Source organism: Onychomys torridus, chromosome 1 (genome assembly GCF_903995425.1).
Source record: "Onychomys torridus chromosome 1, mOncTor1.1, whole genome shotgun sequence".
NCBI classification, from domain to species: Eukaryota; Metazoa; Chordata; class Mammalia; order Rodentia; family Cricetidae; genus Onychomys; species Onychomys torridus.
In genome coordinates, this window is record NC_050443.1 from 122,122,923 (window position 1) to 122,144,634 (window position 21,712).

Consider the following 21,712-nt stretch of genomic DNA (forward strand, 5'->3'; position numbering starts at 1 on the left):
TCAGTATATCTTCAATGTATAATGTAGCTGATAAAAATAGTTCTAGTGCCTTGTCTTCTGAACTGAGAAGCCCATATCAATGCACAACCTAAAGAAACAAAGCCCGACTGGAGAACGGAGTGCGGAGAGGAGCAAGCCCCTGTGTGTGTGGGGGGGGGGCCTTCTCGTCAGAAGACTGTGAAACACACACAGTCGTTTATGCTTTAAAAAAAAAAAGAGAGAGAGAGAACGTTGAAACAGAATTGTGTTATCAATTAATTTTCCATTAAAAATGCTCTCTGCTCTATCACGTCCAGTATTTTCATTTAAATACAAACACATTTTAGGCAATTATCTTAGGGGGTGGTGTGGTTTCTCATGGCATCCTGGGTGGGCAGCGCTTGTGTTGTGTTGCCCCCTGGTGGTGCTGGTCAGTAATGCTTGTTGGGGTCAGCGGTGGCCTTTGGTTTATGCTTTACTAAAAAAGACACAAAATATTTGCATTTTAGTGACTGAGACCACACACTATCCTCCTTTGAAAAGAAGAAGGCGTTAGAAGTAGGTCATTGTAATTCTGGTCTCACAACTGTCATCTAGAAGTTCAAAATGTCAGGCTTCCCTGAGTGGCCTTCATGCAGGGTGGGGCGCACACTGGGAACAAGCATTCTGTCCCTGGGTCCAGACTAGTCACAATGACAGTGAGCCTAAGGGGACTCTAGCCAGAGAGGAGAATGACACCCTTCACACCGTGTCTCCTCAGCCTGCTGATGCAGAGGCAGGGTAAACATCATACTATGTGCACTGGCATGTCATTGAGTCTCTCTCTCTCTCTCTCTCTCTCTCTCTCTCTCTCTCTCTCTCTCACACACACACACACACACACACACACACACACACACACACACACACACACCTCAAAAGTGCCAGGAGTGCCTCCCACCAAACCCCAAGACTGTGGGGCTGTGCTCCAACCAGCAGACTGTGGACACATGGGTCATAGAGTTTCAGGTAGTGTAGGTTCCAATAATCCTAGAAGCTGAATCGTGGAGTGCAGAGGAAACCACCTCCCGGTGTCAGCATTGCCTCCATTTAAGGCATGAGCCCTGGGGTCAAGAGTCCAAAAGTGAGGCAGGACACTGCCCACAGTCACTGGGTAAGATGCCCAGGCATCTTGGGGACAAAACCTGGAGTTAACTCAGCAGCCACCCATTATCCCAGGGTTTCATGGAAATCAAGCCACCCTGATGCTGTGCAGAATTATTATAAAAACATGTTCTTAGGAAGAGTGGGGAGCACATGGTGTAAGGAGGGCATTGGCTTAAGGGAAGTCCAGGCTGGGCACAGCAGGGCAACGTCCTGGAGTGAGTGCCAGCTATGAGGCAGAGCTACTCAAGAGTACTTCACAGTCCCGGTGTGGAACCAAGTCCTGCCAAGGCCATAGAGAGGAAGGAGAGGTTACAGGGCAACCTCCTGGCAAGGCTCACCTGGAGGTGAGAAGCCTCGGGTGCCACTTGGTCAGAGTCTACACCTGATGACAGGGGTCATGTCCTCTCCCCATCACTCTTCCGAGTTGTTAGTGCAAGGCAGGGATTCAGGAAGCTTAGTACTGCCCAGGACCACAGGCCGTCCAATCAACACAGAGGGGGCAAAGGGAGGATTCAGAAATAGACTACCTTAGCTTCCTGTGGTCAAGACTGCCGTAGGGGCCTTAACCCTCAGACAGAGGACCTGAATGGGAAGGGCGTGTTGACCAGATGTGGCACTGACTTTAATGCTAACCAGTTTCCTGAGCACTGTTGCCAAGGTGATATCCCTTTTACAGATGAGGGAATCGAGGCTCAGACATCCAGATGCCACATGGAACAAGGTTCCCAAAGACCTCATTGTGGGCACAGGCACATACAACCCTTTGCTCACAGCTGTGAACTTCCTAGAGCCTCTGGCTTTCTCGTGTATGGCCTGTCAGACACCAATGTCTCTGGTGCCCATGGTGACCTGTGTCTCAGCCCACCATGGTGCATTCTGGGAACTAGGAAACCATCACAGTTATACTGATGCTGGGTTCATCCCACTGGGTTTGAGAGTCATCCCCTCACTAGATGCACACTGGAACACAGAAGAGGGGACCACAGCCTGCCACCCTTCCCACCCCAACAGCATCTGTCCTAAAGCCCTGGATCCTGGCCCTGCTTTATTCACTTTCTACCCTGAGCCTGTTCTCATGGCTGCAGTATCCTTGACTCATGGAGACAAAGCAAGTGTCTAGTCTTAAACACCACTGTCTGGACATGGCATGGCTGTCAGGAAATCAGAGTGGCTGTGGCTCCTACACAGACCTCCATGAAATTGTGTCCCCAGTGGTCACTAGCTGGACAGTGTGTTTCCAGATTCTTGGTGTCTTGTTCAAACAACTGAAGAAGTGCACACAAATGGAGAAACAGTGGGGGATTTGTTCAGAAGCAATGTCTAAGTCCAGCAAAGCAGCAGCAGGTTCCGGGGCATGAGGGCCCTGGTCATGGTTGGCGTTCCTTCAGTGGATTCATGGGGAGGAGGTGGCTGCTAAGTATCGGGTATGGATGCTTTTCTGTTAGTTTTGTTTTGTTTTGATTTTTTTTGCTAGTTTGTTTGTTTTTTTGTATCTTTTTTGAGATAGCTTTCTCCATGTAGTACTGGCTGTCTTGGAACTCGCTCTGTAGACCAGGCTAGCCTCAAACTCACATAGATCCGCCTGCCTCTGCCTCCTGAGTGCTGGGATTAAAGGTGTGCACCACCACCACATGGCTGTTTCAAATTTTATTTTATGTCTGTGTTTTGCCTGCATATGTGTATGTGCACCACATGTATGCCTGATGCCTACCAGGGTCAGAAGAGGGCTTCGGATCCCCTGAGACTGGAGTTACAGATGGTTGTGAGCTGCCACGTGGGTGCTAGGAACCTGGGTCCTTTGCAAGAGCAACACTATGCCATCTCTCAAGCCTATGGCTTATTTTTACTATTTTTAATTATATGTATGTGTGCTTGTGTGTAGCTAAGTGAAGGTGGAGCTGGAGTTGAAGCTGGAGCTTCAGGGAGTTGTGAGCTGCTTGATGTGGGTGCTGGGATCTTACTCAAGTCCTCTAGAAGAGCAATATGTACTCTTAACTGAAGAGCCATCTCTCCAGCAAAATTTAGGCTACTTCTCACGTTCTATTTTTTGTTTGTTTTTGTTTTTTGTTTTTGTTTTTGAGACAGGATTTCACTGTGTAGCCTTAGCTGGGCTGGAACTCATATGTAGTTCAGGCTGGCCTCAAACCCATAGCGATCTACCTGCCTCTGACTCCCAAGTGCTGGAATTAAAGGTGTGTACCACTGCATCTGTCTGGTTTTCCATTTTGATTGACAGGTTAGGGTTATGTAAGTCTTATCCTCTGCTCATTTCCCTTACCATGATGTATCTGGCTTTAACCATGTGCTCATTGATCACACATAAGCATAAGATGGTAAGTGGGGGTGGGGGGTTGCCTAAAATTTCACTCTGAGGACACAGTTTGCCTTGCTGTGCTTTGATCCAGTCCAGGCTGGAGCTGTGTGCTACCTCTAGGTCCCAGATGTGTTCCAGGATGTTTGACCACAAAAGGGGTGTGTGGCTCATGCCTCATGAACACCCTAGGAGGCTTCCAGGAAGTACATGATGCCCTGCCCACCCCAAGGACACATTAGCAGGTAAAGGCTCCCAAAATGAGATGCTACTTCAGCAACAGCCACCTGTAAGCCATTGCACATTGGGAGAGACTCCTAACCCTCAATCCTGCAAGTGTCCCTTCACCTGTACTCCTGCAACTGACTCCTCACCCACACTCAGCTAGTGACCACTTGTCCAGGCTTCTATCAGTAACCCCAATTAAAATCTCGGGTTTCCCAAGGTTGAGTGGATTCTTTGATTTGTTGTTGGTGTCCCATCTTGCTGTGACCTTCATGGCTTTGAGATTGACCTTCACACACACACACACACACACACACACACACACACACACACACACACACACACTGTGGGGGGGGCTGCAATTGGGTGGGTCGTGTACTCTGAAGGAGATGCAGCAGCAGCCAAGAAACTCAGCATGTTGATTTTAAACAGAATGAATAAAGAGGAGGTGGATTAGCTAACCCCAGTACTGGGTCTCTGTAGGACAGCAGTCTCAGGTTGCCATCGTCTAGGTGGAAGATGCTAAGGTTGATAGAGTTTCTGCACACATTGTCAACATTCACACACAGACCTGGGGAAGGCCTTGCTATTCCTCTGAGCCTGGCCCAGGATGCCATTCCCATGGGTCCTAGACATTGGAGTCCTTGATGGCAGTGCTCATGTCAACAATACACATTCACTCAGGACTTTGTCCATCCCCCCACTATCTAGGTGAATAGACATCTGTTCACATCTCCCCAGGAAAATTAATGCAACGGTTGGTGCTTCACCAGGGACACGAAAAACAGGTGCATGTTGAAGGCACATGGACAATGTCTGTACACTGGGTGATGATTTACAACTGAAGCTAAGCTGAAGATGTAGCATCCACATGCCAATCCTGACATGACTGTCTATCATAGTGTGATAGATAACGCCTCCTTCCTGGGGAAGTAGCTGTACTTCCACAGCTATAAAAAGACATGCAGCTAGGGCTGATCCATCTCCAGGTGGAGTGTCTGGGTACAGGGGCAGGGTAGCTGTCTTCCTCTGTGTGGTATAGAATGGCACACCTCCTTCATGAATGGGGTCTGTCACATGAGTACATGGAAGCCCCCAAGCAGCTGGTGGACTAGAGAATATATCATGACTGGTGAAAAGACATACATGGTATAGGTCTATGAGTCTGGGTGATAGGACATGCAACTGTGGCTGAGCTATCAGCCAAGAAAGACACTGCCTCTGTAAGCAGGGATCACAAAGAGGAGAGGCATGTGGGCACTGCACTCCACACTAGATTCTGACCCAGCAGGAAAGGGGTGTGTGTGGAGATGTTGGCCACTGTGTCTTAAGGCTAGAGGACCAAAAGGAATACACCATACAAATTACATCTGTACAAAATAGATCACTGTTGTGTAATGTTTGTTTGCATTCTGACAAATAAAGCTTGCCTGGAAATCAGAGGGTAGAGTCAGCCACTAGTTAACCATAAAGGCCAGGCAGTGGTGGCTGACACTTTTAATCCCAGCACTTGAGAGGCTCACACCTTTAATCCCAGCACTTGGGAGGCTCACGCCTTTGATCCCAGCACAATCAGATTGGTGCAGCCAGGAGCAGACATACCTTACTGTCATAAAAAGTCTTATATTATTAAAACATCTTAAATGTCATATTCTGTAGATCTCTGAAGTGTTTGATGACCACCATTCTATCTAAAATATATCTTTTTGACCTTGAAAATATACCTAACATGACTACCAGTTTGATTGTAACAGGTAGCTAGCTACTAACCTACATTTTTATTATCCTAAATAGTTTGTAATAATAACTTTCAAGGACTAGTAATTTACATTGCCTTGTAAAATGAGCTGCATAGATACAAACAACTACCTTAAACAAAAGTAGAAATATGAACATTGTGTTCTAACAAAAATAACCTTAAATTTGTATCAATATACAAAAATATGTAAGAGTAGAAACAAATATACAGTATAACAAAAATAACCTTAAATTTGTATCAATATACAAAAATGCATACCATTGTAAAATACTTAAGACTAGTAGTTTATTTTTTGGTTTAAAAGTAGATTCAATAATCTACCCTTTAATCCTATTTCTATATCCCCCCTTTTTCTTTTTAGGAGATCCCTGAATCTATAATCTCCTTCATTCAGCTTTCCCCTTGACCATTCCCAATAACAACTTGTAACCAATCCCCCTAAATGACAACAAATATCCATAACCCACTGAATGACCAAAAAGTGCCTACCCCACCTCCTGGGAATGTGGGCATTGTGTTCTTTAAATTACTTCCTGCTGTCTAGGGGAGACTGCATCTTTAGGAGTCCCTGAAAAAAATTGGGATAATTGTCAAGTCCTGGGAGAGCTTGCTGTATCATGTGTTGTCCAGTCTCTGTAATGGGAAAGTGCAGGGCTTGTCTCAAGTCCTGGCCAGAGTAGTGTGTGAGGCTGGACCATCTCAGCTAGCCACCTTGAAATTGTCCTGAGCAGTTTGTAGTTCAAAGCTGATCTTCGGGTGGTGTTTGTCAGCTTAGTGGCATTACTACAATCCAGGTGGAATCATCATTGTGGGGCATCACCCTCCATTTGGAGACTTCAAAGGTTGCTGTTAGGCATGGTGATGGTTCACTGCAGAAAACTTGAACATTTTAAATGTCATATGCAGCAGATCTCAGAGAGGTTAATGGACCATATTTGTTATGTACAAGCAGAGTACAAAAACTTAATTCCTAGTTACCTAATAGAGATTCAAACCCAAAACCATGTACAGAAAGTTAGACTAAATAAGCCTTTTTCTAGAATTAGTTAATACACTATATAGCCATTAATGTCATGACAGAAAGTTTAAAATATATATACATCAATTTTATAAATTTTGAGATATTTATACCATAAGAAAAGTTTTAAAGAGGCAAAATAAAACCAAAGAATTATTATTTTAGTGGTAATATAATAGTCCCTTAATTTTGATTTTTCTTCTGTACTATATCAGGTGGCTCTTCTGACATGAGACAGAGGTTTTGGATTTTCCTTTAATAAGCATGGTTAAATTTAGAGAAGGAGAGAGCCACACTCCAACTCCAAAGCTAGCTTTAATTTTTAATTTAACTGGGATTACAAAAAGACCATTTTCCTTATATGTCTGTAGAGAAAAGCAGAAACAAACATTTGGGAAGATTTATGAAATTTTATCCTTTTGTAAATGTGTTATATCAATAGGTCAATTTACTCTTTCTTGGGTCATTTTCTCTGGATGATTTGTCCTTTTTCTTCAGATGTCTCAGTGTTCTTCAAATACCTTAGTTAGATGCCTTCATTCTCCCAGAAAGACAAAAACAAAACCCTGCCCCAACCCTAACTTTGGGGAGTTTCCTTTTTGGCAGGTTATATCTGATCAAATGAAAAGCATTTGCTAGTCTTATATATTAATTTACATTGAATGGTCATGCTGTTTGATGAACTATCGCCTCTTCTAATCAAGAGGTCTCTCCTGTTTGAATCTAATATTTATCAATTTTGGTATCCACAGATTTTCTTCTCCTGTGGAAACAAAAGCAAAACCTTTTCCCCAGCATAACACATATCCTGGTTTCCATTCTGAGGTCAACACATCTTTAAAGTATACAGGTTTGTGGTGGTATTGTGTTCCCCAAATTATTGTGCACCCTAATAAACTTAATTGGGGTCACAGAACAGAACAGCCACTAGATACAGAGGTGAGAAAATGGTGGCACTCACGCCTGTAATCCTAGCATTCCAGAGGCAGAAATCCCTCTGGATCTCTGTGAGTTCAAGGCCACATTGGAAACAGCCAAGCATGGTGACTCACACTTTTAATCCCAGAAAGTAAGCCTTTAATCCCAGGGAATGATGGCAGAAATCAGAAAGATATATAAGGCATGAAGACTAGAAACTAGAAGCACTTGGCTAGTTAAGCTTTTAGGCTTTGAGCAGCAGTTCAGCTGAGACCCATTCGGATGAGGACTCAGAGGCTTCCAGTCTGAGGAAACAGATTCAGCTGAGGAACTGGCGAGGTGAGGTAGCTGTGGCTTGTTCTGCTTCTCTGATCTTTCAGCATTCACCCAAATAACTGGCCTTAGGTTTGATTTTATTAATAAGACCATTTAAGATTCATGCTATATAGGCTGATTTAATTCAGCAGGTTTTTTTGTTTGTTTGTTTGTTTTATCCAATGTTGTTCCTTTCTCTCTAGCATTTAAAAATTTAAAGTCAATAAAGCATCATGCAATATATCTCTGGGGGTCTTTATTACCCCTTTCTGTTTATTAAACATATCTTTTAAAGTGTAATTAGATCTTTCTATAACTGCTTGCTTTGTAGGATTGTATAGTATATGTGTAATATACAAAAACTGTTTTATTTTTCCTTGTTCATCTGTGTTCATCAGTCCAGTGCAGCCTTTGCCACACCTTCTGTATGTGGGGCTTTCTTTTTTAATTATCTCTAGAAACAAACATTATTTCTAGGGACGCCTTGTCTACAATCCCTTTTCAAATGACCTGGTTTACCACAATTAAAATATCTAACCTTTTGTTTTTTCTTAAAAATTTTAGAAGTCACTTCTCCTATCCAAGTACCATCATAAACATGAGATCCAATATCAGCTGTATTTCTAACCCATTCATCTATGGGTGCTGATCTTGCATTTAAAGGCCTGATCATGGGCTGGAGAGGTGGCTCAGAGGTTAAGGGCACTGACTGCTCTTCCAGAGGTCCTGAGTTCAATTCCCAGAACCCACATGGTGGCTCACAACCATCTGCAATGAGATCTGGCACCCACTTCTGTATATATAATAAATAAATAAATAAATCTTTAAAGGTCCGATCACCCTTTTACATTCTAAATTAGCATTTTCTTTTTTTAAGGATTTATTTATTATATATATTGTTTTCTGTTTGCATGTCTGCCTGCAGGCCAGAAGATGGCACCAGATCTCATTACAGATGGTTGTGAGCCACCATGTGGTTGCTGGGAATTGAACTCAGGACCTCTGGAAGAGCAGTCAGTGCTTTTAACCACTGAGCCATCACTCCAGCCCCCCTGATTTAGCATTTTCAAATGCCAAAGATTCAATTAATATTCATCTAACTTCTGGATCTGATATCATTCTATTTACAGCTGAAGTCAATCTTTGTAAAAATTTAGTGAAGGCTTCTTTTGGGCCTTGTATAATTTTAGTAAATGGCTCAGTCCTCTTTTCTGATTCTTCAACCTTGTCCCAAGCATTCAAAGCTGCTGTATGGCATAGGGCCAAGGTGTGATCATCAAACGTAATCGGTCTTTCTACATCAGCATTACAGCCCTCACTGAGGATTTGGTCTTGGGAAATCACATAACCTCTAGCCCTATTTTGTTCTTCTATGGCCCCAGCTTCCTCTTTCCACCATACATGCCATTGTAACTGAGGGCTAGCTTCCAATGTTACTGATGCCAAATCTTTCCAGTCTTGGGGGATAATTCTGTTCTGAGTTGCCCATGAGTTTAATATCCACTTCACATAGGGTGAATGCATACCATAAGAAACAACATCTTCCCTAAATCACCTCATATCTAATTCTTTCTATAGGATTACATTCAACTTCTCCATAACATAAGGTTGGTTTTCTAATAACCTTGGGCCACCCTTCTTCAATTTCATAATGGAATGGTGTGGTACTTTCTGCTCTAAATACCTGTGTGTGTGTGAATATTTTTCTTAGTTTTATTAGTATGTCTTTCTGTCTGTGTGTGGATTTTTTTGCTTAGTTCCATTAATCTGTCTTTCTAAGGATTTTATCTTATCAATTTTTCATATTTGGCACTGATATCAACCAACTTTTTTAGGGATTAAAAACAATTGTTTTCCTGGGGGCTGGAGAGATGGCTCAGAGGTTAAGAACACTAACTGCTCTTCCAGAGGTCCTGAGTTCAATTCCCAGCACCCACACGGTAGCTCACAACCATCTGTAATGAGATCTGGCTCCTTCTTCTGACCTGCAGGGACACATGCAAACAGAACACTGTATATGTAATAAATAAATAAATTTTAAAAAGAATTGTTTCTCATTTTTTAATTTGGGGGGAAAAAACTCTTCACTTTTTTTTTTTTTTAAATATGGAACACTTCATGAATTTGCGTGTCATCCTTGCACAGGGGCCATGCTAATCTTCTCTGTATCGTTCCAATTTTAGTATATGTGCTGCCGAAGCAAGCACCACTTTTTTAAAAAAACTAATTCTCCCCTTTAAGAATCCTCAGTTGTCCCACCAAATCTACTGCTGATGATGGTGAAGTAGCATATATAGTCTGGGAGTTTTCTGTTGCAGCCTCTCTACAACAGACTCCAGCTGCCACCCAAACTCCAGAGGCACCTGGGCTCTAAACACCACTAGACTTGGCCGCCCACCAGTGGCTGGCTCTGCCTTCAGACTCCATGCATCACTTCCTGCCACACATGCTTCTTTTGCATGTCCTGTCCAGCAGATTTGTCCCACCAAATCTGCTGTTGATGACGGTGAAGTAGCACACATACAGAACTCATGTCCTCTGCCAGAGCAATACAAGTTCTTAACCACTGAGATGTCTCTCCAGCTCTCCCTCCCACTCACCACCTGCACACACTTTTTTTTTTTTTTAAGGCATACTCTCATTATGTGCCCTGAACTCAGAGATCAATCTGCCTGGGATTAAAGGTGTTCGCCAGCATACTCTCTGCACCTGGCTTTTTAAACTGAATGCTAGAGTGATCTGTGCAGAAGGATGGTATTTTCAGTGTGACAGGACTTAGACTCACTTGAAATACAGGCCTCTGGGCATGCCTGTGGGGGTTTGAGTATGTTAACTGACATGGGGAGACTTCTGATCTGGGCAGGACTGTCTGTGGATGTGATGTTCCCCACTCCTGCCTCTATGTGCTGTGGGGTCATCTTTTTGTACACTGAAAAGATGTGTCTCTGTCTAAGACACCTTCTGACTGGTTTAATAAAAAGCTGAACGGCCAATAGCTAGGCAGGAGAGGACACGCGGACAGGACTTCCAGCAGAGAGAGGCTCTGGGAGGAGGAAACTAGGTGCACAGGTTTCACCAGCATGCTCGGAGCAAGTGGCACATGCCGTACTGAGGAAAGGTCTGGAGAGCCACGTGGCAGAACATAGGTTAAAAAATATGGGTAAATTAAGTTATAAGAGGTAGTTGGGAACAAGACTAAGCTAATGGCCAAATCTTCATAATTAATATAAGTCTCTGTTATTTGCGGGCTGGCAAAGGTCCCTCAAAGGAAAGTCCAACTACAGCCATGCCTTCTCTGCCATGATAGACTGTACCTTCAAACTGTGGCCAAAACAAACCCTTGCTCCCTGCAGCTGCTTTTGTCAGGGTGTTTTGTCACAGCCACAAGACCTAAGACATGGAACCAATGGGGCCATCTCCCTGCTCAGATCCTTGGTGGAGAAACTGGTGGCCTGCAAGCACACCTCAGCCGAAAGCACCTGTCAAGAAGCCCGGCCTTTTCAAGGCTCCAGGGCTGCCCAACGGCAAGTGTGGTCTTGATAAAGGCCACCTGAGCCAGGCCTCTGGGAACCCAGCCCCATGTCACCTTCAACAGCAGAACATGGAAGCCAAGCACTGCAGGAGACCACACAGCAAATGGATCAAAAAAAGTTTATTCTGAATATTTAATTTAAAAAAATCCAGACCTATGAGGTGTGCTACAGAATTCCCGATGATAATTCATATAGAAAACCTGACCTAACAACGGAAAGGCAAGGATTCTGCAGGAAAGCACATGGGAGAAGGTGGGCATTGATCCTCATGTGTCCCAATAGTGGGGACTCGTCTACAAGGACATGCTGTCCATCTGACTGCATGCTCAGTGCGGCCCAGCCTCCTGGTGTCTCAAAGACTGGAAACCACCCTAGGGACAGTTGCTCAAGGAGGCTGTAGCAGGCACCCAGGTGGGAGCCTCAGCTCCCTCACAGTCCTGTTTTCAGCCACATCAATCAATCAATCAATCAATGGACTGTAATTGAACATGATATTTGGCAAAAAGAACACAGCTCCCCTGCAGGGAGCATGCTTCTGGAAGCTTACAGATAAGGTATCAATCGGCCTGACCAGCCAGGTGGCTGGCCACACACAACACATTCCAGACTGCTCAGGGGTTGTGAGTGGGTCCAAGACCTACCCAACCCTCCCTTGTTGCAGGCCAAGCCCAGGATAGCTGCCAGCATGTCGCTAAGACATGCTTTGTGCTATGGGCCTTGAATGCACACAGGAGAATGGAACACTTGAAGGCAAGGCAGGAAAGAGCTTCAGTCAGACTGGGGTATCAGGAGAGGTAAAGAGATGAGATGAGATGAGGAGGCAGAGTACAGAAAGCTTTGGATCCTGGCTCAGGTTGTCAGTCCTGACAGAGGGAACTTCCCACGTAGTGTCAATGCTCCAGGACTTCCAGCATTCCCCTCCACCGCCACCTCACTTTCCCTTGGTCCCCTTTCCTTCCTTCCAGAGAGCCTCCTCACTGGGCAGCCATCCAGGAGCAGTCTCCATCCTGGGGGACCCCGACTGCCACAGGGGTTGGGAACACAAGGCCACATATACCACCAATCTCAGGAGAAGCAGAGACCCTGAAGTGGCTACATACCACAGTCAACTTGGCAGAAAAGAAAACACCTGGGATGGCTCAGAGTAACCACCCCAAGTTCTCTATGAACATGATTATCAGATATTAGCAAATTCTGTGGCAAGACATGCCCTGAAGCATCAGCAGAAGTATTAAATATAAAGGCAATATGTATATTCCCCTCCCCACCTTCGGAAGAAAAGAAAACAGAAACCAACTCAAACACACGCAGATGAGCTGTAGTGTGAACCCTGTGCTGGTGCCAGTAGGCACTGGGTGGCCGCCCTACTGCCGCAGCTCCACATAGTTGGCCGGGAAGAGCCCATATCTGCCCTTGCACACCCCACGCCACCAGCCATCGTCAATCATTTCTATGTTGGTGATGATGTCATCAGGGTCAAAGGAGATCTCGTCATCGCCAGCTAGGGAGGGAGAGCAGAGAGAGACTCAGATGTGAGGGGTCACCTGACCAGGAGGAAGGACACTGTGGCTGACACCCAGACACCCACCCAGCAGGGGAAAAGGTGTGGAGAGGGCCTTCCACAGTCACACATGACAAGGACAGCATGGGAGAGGGATGCTGGAGGACTGCTAAGGTGATACACCAAAGTCTAGACTACAGAGATGTGAGGTGCTGGCCCAAAAGTTACAGAAACCATGTGTGTTCAAGAAATACATGCCAGGTCTCTGTCAGAAAGAAACAGGACTGGAGAATCTCCCCACCTCAGCCTAGGGGCCTAAGGATTTGAGCGAGTCCCAGCCTTGCATCCCACAAAACAATGCTCAATGAGGGCCTCTCCCTGGGTCAGGTCAGCACACCCATCCCACCTGGGCTAACAGAACTGGGTCATGTGGGACAGGTGTGCTCAACCAACATCGGGATGGCCACATTGTTTCTAAGACCTCCTGACCACCAGAGCAAGGGGGTCCCTGGGCCACATGTGGTAGCATCTTCATTGGGAGAGTGGGGCATATTCATGTGGAACCCTGTCCCTAGCCTGCACAGTGAGTCTGTCTAAGGAGGCTCTACAGCTTCAGATCCCCAAGGGTTCAGAGGAAGATGAGAGACAAAGGGGTGGGGCACAGACATGGACATCCGTGGCATCATTCAAGTAACTTCTCTAAAGTTACTCCAAGATAAACTGTAGAAATTGTACCCAAGCACAGTAATGTGCACCTACGGTGTCAGCCACTGGGAAGACGGAGGCAGGATTGTTTATGCCTAGGGATTCAAGGTCAGACTAGGTAACACAAACCCTGACTCAAAAGCAAACATAAAATAGCTCTGTATTCCTGCCATGAATTGGTCACAGGAGAGTGGCTGTGAACTTCACCTAGGGCAGGAACGTATGTGCCCACAGTTAGTGCCTCACCAGCTTGGTAGTCATACAGGGCGATGGCTGTGATGCCCAGGTCACTCTCATATCCATCGTAGGTGTCATCCTCTGTAAGCAAAGCAGAAATGCTGAGCAACATGCCAGCCCCTCAGACACACTTCCCAAGGACAGATGGGAGAGCTTGCTAAAAAAGAAACCTCATGATAATAGCTGGGAAGGAGCAGTAAGGTACCTCCTAGAAACAAAAGGACTTGTCCTGGCTAGTTTATGTCCACTTGACACAAGCTAGAGTTATCTGCTTGTGTCTGGGTCCTCAATTGAGAAAATGCCTCCATAAGATCCAGCTGTAAGGCGTTTTCTTAATTAGTGATTGATGGGGTGGCGCCCAGCCCGCTGTGGGTAGTGCTGTCCCTGGGCTAGTGGTCCTGAGTTCTATAAAAAAGCAGGCTGAGCAAGTCATGAGGAAAAAGCCAGGAAGCAATACTCCTCCATGGCCTCTGCATCAGCTCTTGCCTCCAGGTTGCTGCCCTGTTTCAGTTCTTATCCTGGCTTCCGTTAGTGATGAACAGTGACAGGGAAGCGTAAGCTGAATAAACTGTTTCCTCCCCAACTTGCTTTGGTGTTTCATCTCAGCAGTAGAGACCCTGACTAAGACAGGACACTGGGCTACAGCAAAGCTCAGACACCAAGCTCTGACACATACAGGGAAGCATGGCCACATGGACAGTTACCAAGTACCAAGACCCTTTTCCAAACCTAGCATGATAGCACCTACAATCCCAGCACTTGTGAGGCGGAGGCAGGAGGATTACTCCACATTCCGTTTGGGCCACACAGTGAATTCTACGCCAGCCTGGGCTACTTAGTGAGTGAGACTGTGGTGGTTGGAGTAGGAATGTCCCCCACGGGACCACAGATTTGGATGCTTAGTTACCAGGGAGGGGCACTATTTGAAAAGATTAGAAGGACTAGGAGGTGTGAACTTACTGGAGGAAGTGTGTCACTGGGGGTGGGCTTTGAGATCTCAAAAGCCCGAGTCAGGCCCCAGTGTTGCATCCCCACCCACTGCTAACAGATCAAGATGTAGCTCTCAACTACTTCTCCAGCACCATTCTGCCATGCCTGCTGCCAATGCTTCCTACCATGATGATGGTGGCGTAAACCTCTGAAACTGTAAGCAGGGACCAATTGAATGTCTTCTTTTATAAGAACTGCCTTGGCCACAGCAATAGAACACGGACTAAGGCAGAGACTGAAAAAAAAAAGTCTGATGCCACTAAAGGAAGGAGGCCAGGGTGATGGAGGCTTGGCACCTAAGGCTGCCCTGGGCCTGGCAGGCTGAGAGCAGCTAAGGTGCCCTGCACCCATACCCACACTGCTGCAGGTGGGATGAAGAACTTGCACTGACCCTATCTAGAGTCTCATTGGAACTTAGTTTTCAAAGTAAACAAGTTAACCTCACTGTCTGTCTGCTGAAGCACTGGTTCACCTTCAAAGCATAGGGAGATAGATGGCCGGGCAACAGGCAAAGCCCTCCAAGGCTTTGGAACTCTGCCCTACTAGGGACCACTGGGTCTAACCCTCCCCAATCCAGGGGGTGACACAGAACGCACATTCCTAGGCAATCAGATAGCAAGCCAACCCTCGCTGAGGAGCATAATAGATGAAATACTTCTTGGGAACCCTCCCTTCCCTGCGCATAGCTTGAGCGGGGTCCAGTACCTGCTTGGTAGTGGCCAGGGGCCTCTGTGGTCTCATAGACAGGTTCTGAGGTGTAGGCTAGATTCTGCTGGCTGGTGGCCTCAGGGACACCTGCGGTCTCAGTGCTGTACACAGGCTCAGGCTCACTCTCGCCAAGAGGACCCCCGTAGCTTGCCTCTGCCTTGAATGGCACTGCATCCTGCGGAGAGACAAGCAGACGTTTCTCATGATGTCACCATGGACAGAAGAGCACCACTCACAAGTGACTTCCACAGTTAGACAAATCAAGACAAGGATAGAAATTTCATACACAGGGAGTGGGGACAGAAAGCTTCCTGTGGAGGTGACCACGCAGGGCAAGCTGCTACAAGCCAAGGAGATCACTCAGGTCCAGGACTGGTCCCATTTGGCAAGATGATGGTAGCCAGAGGAGACTGCAAGGCTAGCAGCCAGTTCTGTTGTGGTGGCTCTACACGGAGCCCTGTCACAACTTTCCGTCACAGCATCTCAGGTACTTCCCTCAGCTTCTGGTCCCAGCTGAGCTGCCAATCACAGGGCCTGTCCCTGCCCCCAAGAACAGCACTGTCACCAGACTCCTCAAAGAGCCAGTGTCCCAGCACCTGGCCCAGCAGGAGGCATGGCTCTGTGGGGATGCCTCATGGACACTCTGTTGGTTGGGTCACTAGCTACAAGGCCATATCCACCAAGAAGTATGACATGGGAAGGCTGCCTGCCATGCAGGGCAAGTAACAATGTATCAAGGAGAGGGAACCCTAGTGGTGAAGAGGTCATGGCCACCTAAGCCCCAGTCATGGTCCACACTTTCTCAGAACCCACCAACAACGTTACCTGGATAACGAAAGGGCAGTATGTGAGGACTGTTGGGACTCGTGGGACGTGGTTGTGGGCAAAGAGGCTTACTTCAGAGAGGGAGCCCTGAGTCAGGGCAGGGATGAGGCAAGAACTCCACAGAGCTTTGTGTGAGGAGGCCACAGGGACCAGAGAACAAGATGCTCCAGGGGTAAGGGAGAACACTGTCTCAGGGCCAACAGGTGGTCGGTTCCAGAGGCAGCATAGTTGGTGCGACCAATACACTAAGCATGCAGCATCCACTGACCTCCCAGAAGTCACAGGGAGAAGAAGGCCATGGCGCCGTGGGCTGCCCAAAGGTGAAGACATCCTGGGGGGACACCTTGCTCCAGGGAGACAAAAGGGTATGGTGGCGCAAGTCTGCAAGAGTCTAGGATAGCCAACTGGTCAAGTGATTACCCACCTCGTAGATGGGGCTGGAGGGGGGTCTCTCCTCAGCTGGCTGAGGACTGGGGGATGCAGGGGGCGTCTGCTTCTTGGCTCTGGTTTGCTCCTAAGATAGAAAGACAGCAAACGCATGGTTACCCGGTCAGCCAGGAAGTCACATCTGCCACTTTGTAAGGGGGTGGTGCCCAGGTGGGAAGCTCGGAGCCTGCTGGGAGAGTAGAAAGCACTGATCACAGTGTCAGGTGGCTTTGAAGTGAAGTCACACAGTCATGTCTTCTTAAGGACTCTGGTACGATGTACAGTGGACAGGAGCACCGGACAGAGGTGCAATCAAGCAGCTACTCTATCTTGCCCTGAACTCATTTCCCAGCTTGGGGCTCTGAGCCGATGCTACCATAGGCCAAAAGTTTGAGGGACCTTTTAATGAATGAGTATTTTCTACATGTGGGGCAGACATGGCCCCTGGGGGCTGACAGGTGGTCTGTTCTCCATGGACCATGCCCCTACAAGGCAAAATCCTGGTCCCCAGGACTGTAAGAAGAAGATGGGAACCATTTCCGGGTGCCAGCGGGCCCATGTCACCCCGAAGTCCTGAAAGAGGGAGGTAGAAGAGAGATAGCTTGGGACGGTAGGTGATGCGGATGTAGAGGGTAGGGGAGAGAGGTGGCCACAAGTCAAAGAGCCAAGGCAGCCTAGAGATGCTGAAGGTAGCACCTGGGTCTGCCCAAAGCCTCCAGGGCCACATCCTTTAGGAGGCCTGGACTTCAGGGCTGTGGCATCAAGTACAAGGTGTTCTAACCACTTGGCAAACAAACCCAGACAGCAGCATGGCAAGTTTTCTGAGATCCACATGCCCCCATGGCAGGTGTTCAAAACATGTCCCCCAGGGATAAGACTGAACCTCAGCTACCCACTCTACACTATCTCTACCCTACTGTCTAGGGCGCATAATGGTCACACTGTGTTCTTGAGAGACATACCATAAAGACTCTAACACAGTCTCTGCATCCCCAGAGCTACCCGCTCTGCACCACCAGAACAGTCATGGCAATCACCAAAAATGAAAGACCCCAGGCATCAATGCCCTGTGCACTGAGGGCAGGACCATCTGGGGGTTCAAGCCTGCAGCACAATCAGGAGGCTGCTGAGGTAACCTAACTGCAAGTATGGGCTGTGGGGCTCCCCGGCCCTCGTATACCCACTGGGTGCCAAGAAGAGCCCTTACTGTCAATGCATGTTCAAAGTCACACAGAGCCAAAGCACAAGGAGCTCGGGTCTAGTCTCATCAGCTCAAAACTGACAGGAAAAGATGGTACGCTGGAGTCTCATCTCGTGGGGCGAAGAAATGGGGTGGGCAGGACAGGAAAAGACCACACAGCAGAGGAATTAACATCCAGAGAATCTGAGACCACAACTACGCGGTTATCCAGAGCCACAGAACCGAATCAGCCTGCAGAAAGAGGACAAAGAAGCCAGAGCACTGCAGGATGCCATGCGTGCACTGTGGATGAACGAAACCCAATGTGTGAGCCCCCACTGGAGACTGCGCCGCTACAGGAGGAGATGTACATTCATAATCTCAGGGTCGCTATTACATGCAGCTGCATGCCCTGAGACACAGCACACCAGGGCTCGACGGTCAGGGCCCATGCTCTGAGTGCCACCTGCCAGCCACTTGCCACTCCCTTTAACCCATCTTCCTCTGTGAGGTCTCCACCCCAATACCTCCTGCGGGGAGGGGGGGGGCAGTGTCCATCAGCTTAGATGGAGCATCATGTTCACAAAATACCTGTGCGTGACTTATTGAGGATTCTACTTCCCAGCCATTCTGGAATACATGTGGCCATGGGGCCATGGAGAGAGGCTGAAGGTGCCCAGGTAGTGGGTGACCAAGTTACTCTAGCAAGCCTTCCTACCAGCTCCGTCTGAATCTAGCTAGGAGCAAAGAAACTCCTCTCAGTGGCAAGCAAGCACATCATAGAAGCTTTAGGAAGGAGCCCTTCCCCCGTGCCCACTTCCCCTATTCCTCACTGCAGACTGCAGGAAGGCAGCCAGACTCCAGAACAGGACCCAGCATCTGTACTCACTTCCAGCTTCCTCCGAGCCTCCTCCTGCTCCTGCCTTTCCTTGGCCATCCGCTGAGCTCTCTCTGCTTCTGCCTTCCGCCTGTCCTCCTGCTCTCTCTCCTTTGCCAGGTTTTCAAAATTAGCTCGGATATCACTGGTTTTGCTGGTCACTAGAGGAAAGAGAGGACAGACACATCTGTCTTAGAGCACCTCACAAAAGCCACAGGACAAAAGTCACACCAGGGTGACCTGGGAGAAAGATCCATGGAACACAGTCAACTCAGCCTAGGCCAGCCACACACCAAGCCTAAGGAAGACTGATGGGATCAGAGGCCCTCGGTCTGGACCACAGTTAAGCTAGACACTGTCATAGTCGAGCCTTACATGCCCAGGCTGAATGAAGCAACAGCTAAGCTCTCTAACCATGAAGGCTGAGCTGGCATGTGCCTCAGCAGGAGAAAAAAACCTAGAATTCCCCAATGAGGGGCTGCGGTGTGGCTTAGTGATAGAGCCACTGCCTGGCATACACAAGGCCCTGGGTTCCATTCCTCTAGCACCACTAAAAAGGGGGTGGGGAGGAAATGGTTTTAGAACAGCAAAAAAGCATTTGTTTTCAGTCCATATGGACCCTTGGAGAGACTTCCCCTGCTCTGTGTGACAAAATTAGGGAGGATGTCAGTCAGGACCGGCAGACGCCTGTCTCAGAACAGGCTTCCAGAGCTCTCAAGTGAACAGGTTTGTTCACAGAACACCATTTCCCCAGACATAACCAGAAGCACATCTGAGTGTCTGGCAGGCATCCCCTCCAAAGTGAGCCTGTCCGGTAAAGAAAATGTATAGCTGAGCCAAGTGTGGTGGTGTACACCTGTCATCCTAGCACTGAAAAGACTGACGCGGAAGGAGCAGGCGTTCCAGGGCAGCCTGGGCTCCACAAGACTGTCTCACAACAAAACCGAATAAACACAGGAAGGAAGAAGTATTGCTGTTTGTCCATATGATGGTAGCCTTTTCAAGCAAAACCCCTGGGCTGGCCAGGGTGTGACACATACCTGGGATCTCAGCACTTGGAGACTGTGGCAGGAGGGTGACGTTACACAAGGCCATCCTGAGCTTATCAGTGCGTTCAAGACTGGCCTAGGATACGCTGTGGAGCCCTGACTACAAAGGGAAAGAAGCAAACAAGTCTGGGTTTGGGGACATTTGTAGATATGCTGGCTAGTTTTATATCATTGACATACACTAGAGTCACTAGAGAGGAGGGAATGTCCACTGAGAAAATGCCTTCATAAGACCAGGCTGCAGGCAATCCTGCTGGGCATTTTCTTAATATTAGTGACTGATGTGAGGGCTCAGTACTGTTGTGGATGGTAACACCCCTGGGCTGGTGGTGGTCCTGGTTCTATAAGAATGCAGACTGAGCAAGTTATGGAGACCAAGCTAGTGAGCAGCACTCCTCCATGCCTCTGCATCAGCTCCTGCCTCCAGGTTCCTATCCTGCTTGAGTTCCTGTCCTAATATCCTTCAGTGATGAGCAGTGATGTGGAAACACAAGCCAAATAACACCCCCATAAGCTGCTTCTGGTCATGGTGGTTCATCACAGCAACAGAAAGCCTAACCAATGAGTGTGACACTTGATGGGTGACAGATGAGCCCTCCCTCTTAGATTGTATGTAAGGACTCTGCAGTCAGGTAACAGGCTTAATCTGGAGGACTAGTATCTGAAAATAACAAGATACAGACAGCGGCCCACTAGGTGAGCAAAACTCGGAAGTACTCAGAGACCGCAGCCCAGGGGAATCCCCAGCCCTGGGGAAACCACAGCCCAGGCCTTGTGTTCACACAGCTTCCCTGAGAGCATCTTCTCCTCCTGCCTAGCACGGTCATTCCTGTTCCCTTGTAAGGCCCAGGCAGGCAGGAGAAGCCCGTGGTCCTATGATAATGCCACCCTGTTCACCCAGTCTGACACTGAGGCTAATTTCCATACTATATGTCTCCATGTAAGCACCTCATAGTACTGTTGTTTTAAAAACAATTCATTTACTCCTCCCCTTTTTTGAGACAGGGCCTCACTCTATAGTCCAGGCTGGCCCAAGCCTTGCCAGGTAATCCAAGCTGGCCTTGAACTCATGACAATCCACCTGTCTCAGCCTCCCAAGTGCTGAGATTACAGGTATGTACGTACCACCATGCCTGGACCCTTCTAATATGACACACAATAGGTATAAATTGATATAAACACAAGTGGTGCCTGCAAAGCTTTGCAAAAGACTCTGATGGTTTCCATGAGTGTCAAATGGCCCGAGAACTGATCTGTGTATCTACAGTGGCCAATGGTCGTTCTACCTACTGGTGAGTTGGGACTTCCTTTTTTTTTTTTTTAAGATGTATTTATTTATTATGTGTACAGTGTTCTGTCTGCATGTGTACCTGCAGGCCAGAAGAGGGCACCAGATCTCATTACAGATGGTTGTGAGCCACCATGTGGTTGCTGGGAATTGAACCCAGGACTTCTGGAAGGGCGGTCAGTGCTCTTAACCTCTGAGCCATCTCTCCAGCCCCTGAGTTGGGACTTTCTATCCTATATGCAAAGGGAACCCTCTGGATGTGTCTCATCTTCACATACCCAGGAACTGCATCTGAAAGGACATGCTTCTGAGCCACTGGTAAAAGACTGTGCGTAAGAGGCTGAGAATCCTCTGCTTCTCTTCATAAATACCATGAGGTTTTGTGAACCTCAGGCTGTAGTTGGGACCACGGAGAAGTGGGCTTGAGGAGCATATATAGGCTGTTCCCAGAACCCGGTCACCAGTAACTCTCACTACCACCCACACGGTGAAGCTTCTTCCTCAGCCATCCTAGGAGACCACGGGCACAGCACTGTACCCCATGGACCACACAGTGCTTTCAGACTGTCAGGACTCACCAGCCTCAATGGGGACAGTCTTCTGGTATGCAGAGGGCACCTGGGCCACGTCTTCAAAGGTGGATGCATTCTGCAGAGACAGAAAAGTCAGGGGCTAGTGTCTTCGCTCCTTCCCAGCTAGACAGCTGTTACCTAGGGACTGTG

The 21,712-nt window shown here is 47.6% G+C and overlaps 1 protein-coding gene and 1 non-coding gene across 4 annotated transcripts in view; both read right to left on the reverse strand.

The window, feature by feature from the left end:
- Window positions 1–9,771: 9,771 nt before the first annotated feature.
- On the reverse strand, window positions 9,772–9,878 carry LOC118576788. Its single transcript, XR_004943999.1, has one exon. It is a non-coding gene; the product is annotated as a U6 spliceosomal RNA (small nuclear RNA).
- Window positions 9,879–11,308: 1,430 nt separating this feature from the next.
- The window catches only part of Cttn (cortactin), a 34,943-nt gene continuing 24,539 nt past the window's right edge, over window positions 11,309–21,712 (reverse strand). For all 3 annotated transcript variants that reach the window (XM_036200128.1, XM_036200118.1, XM_036200113.1), the window contains 6 exons: window positions 21,569–21,638; window positions 18,666–18,814; window positions 16,595–16,684; window positions 15,343–15,520; window positions 13,657–13,728; window positions 11,309–12,705 (listed from right to left, as the gene is read on the reverse strand). In XM_036200128.1, the coding sequence (XP_036056021.1) occupies window positions 12,569–12,705; window positions 13,657–13,728; window positions 15,343–15,520; window positions 16,595–16,684; window positions 18,666–18,814; window positions 21,569–21,638 (696 nt within the window). In that variant the 3' untranslated portion in view covers window positions 11,309–12,568. The remainder of the gene's footprint in view (window positions 12,706–13,656; window positions 13,729–15,342; window positions 15,521–16,594; window positions 16,685–18,665; window positions 18,815–21,568; window positions 21,639–21,712) is intronic.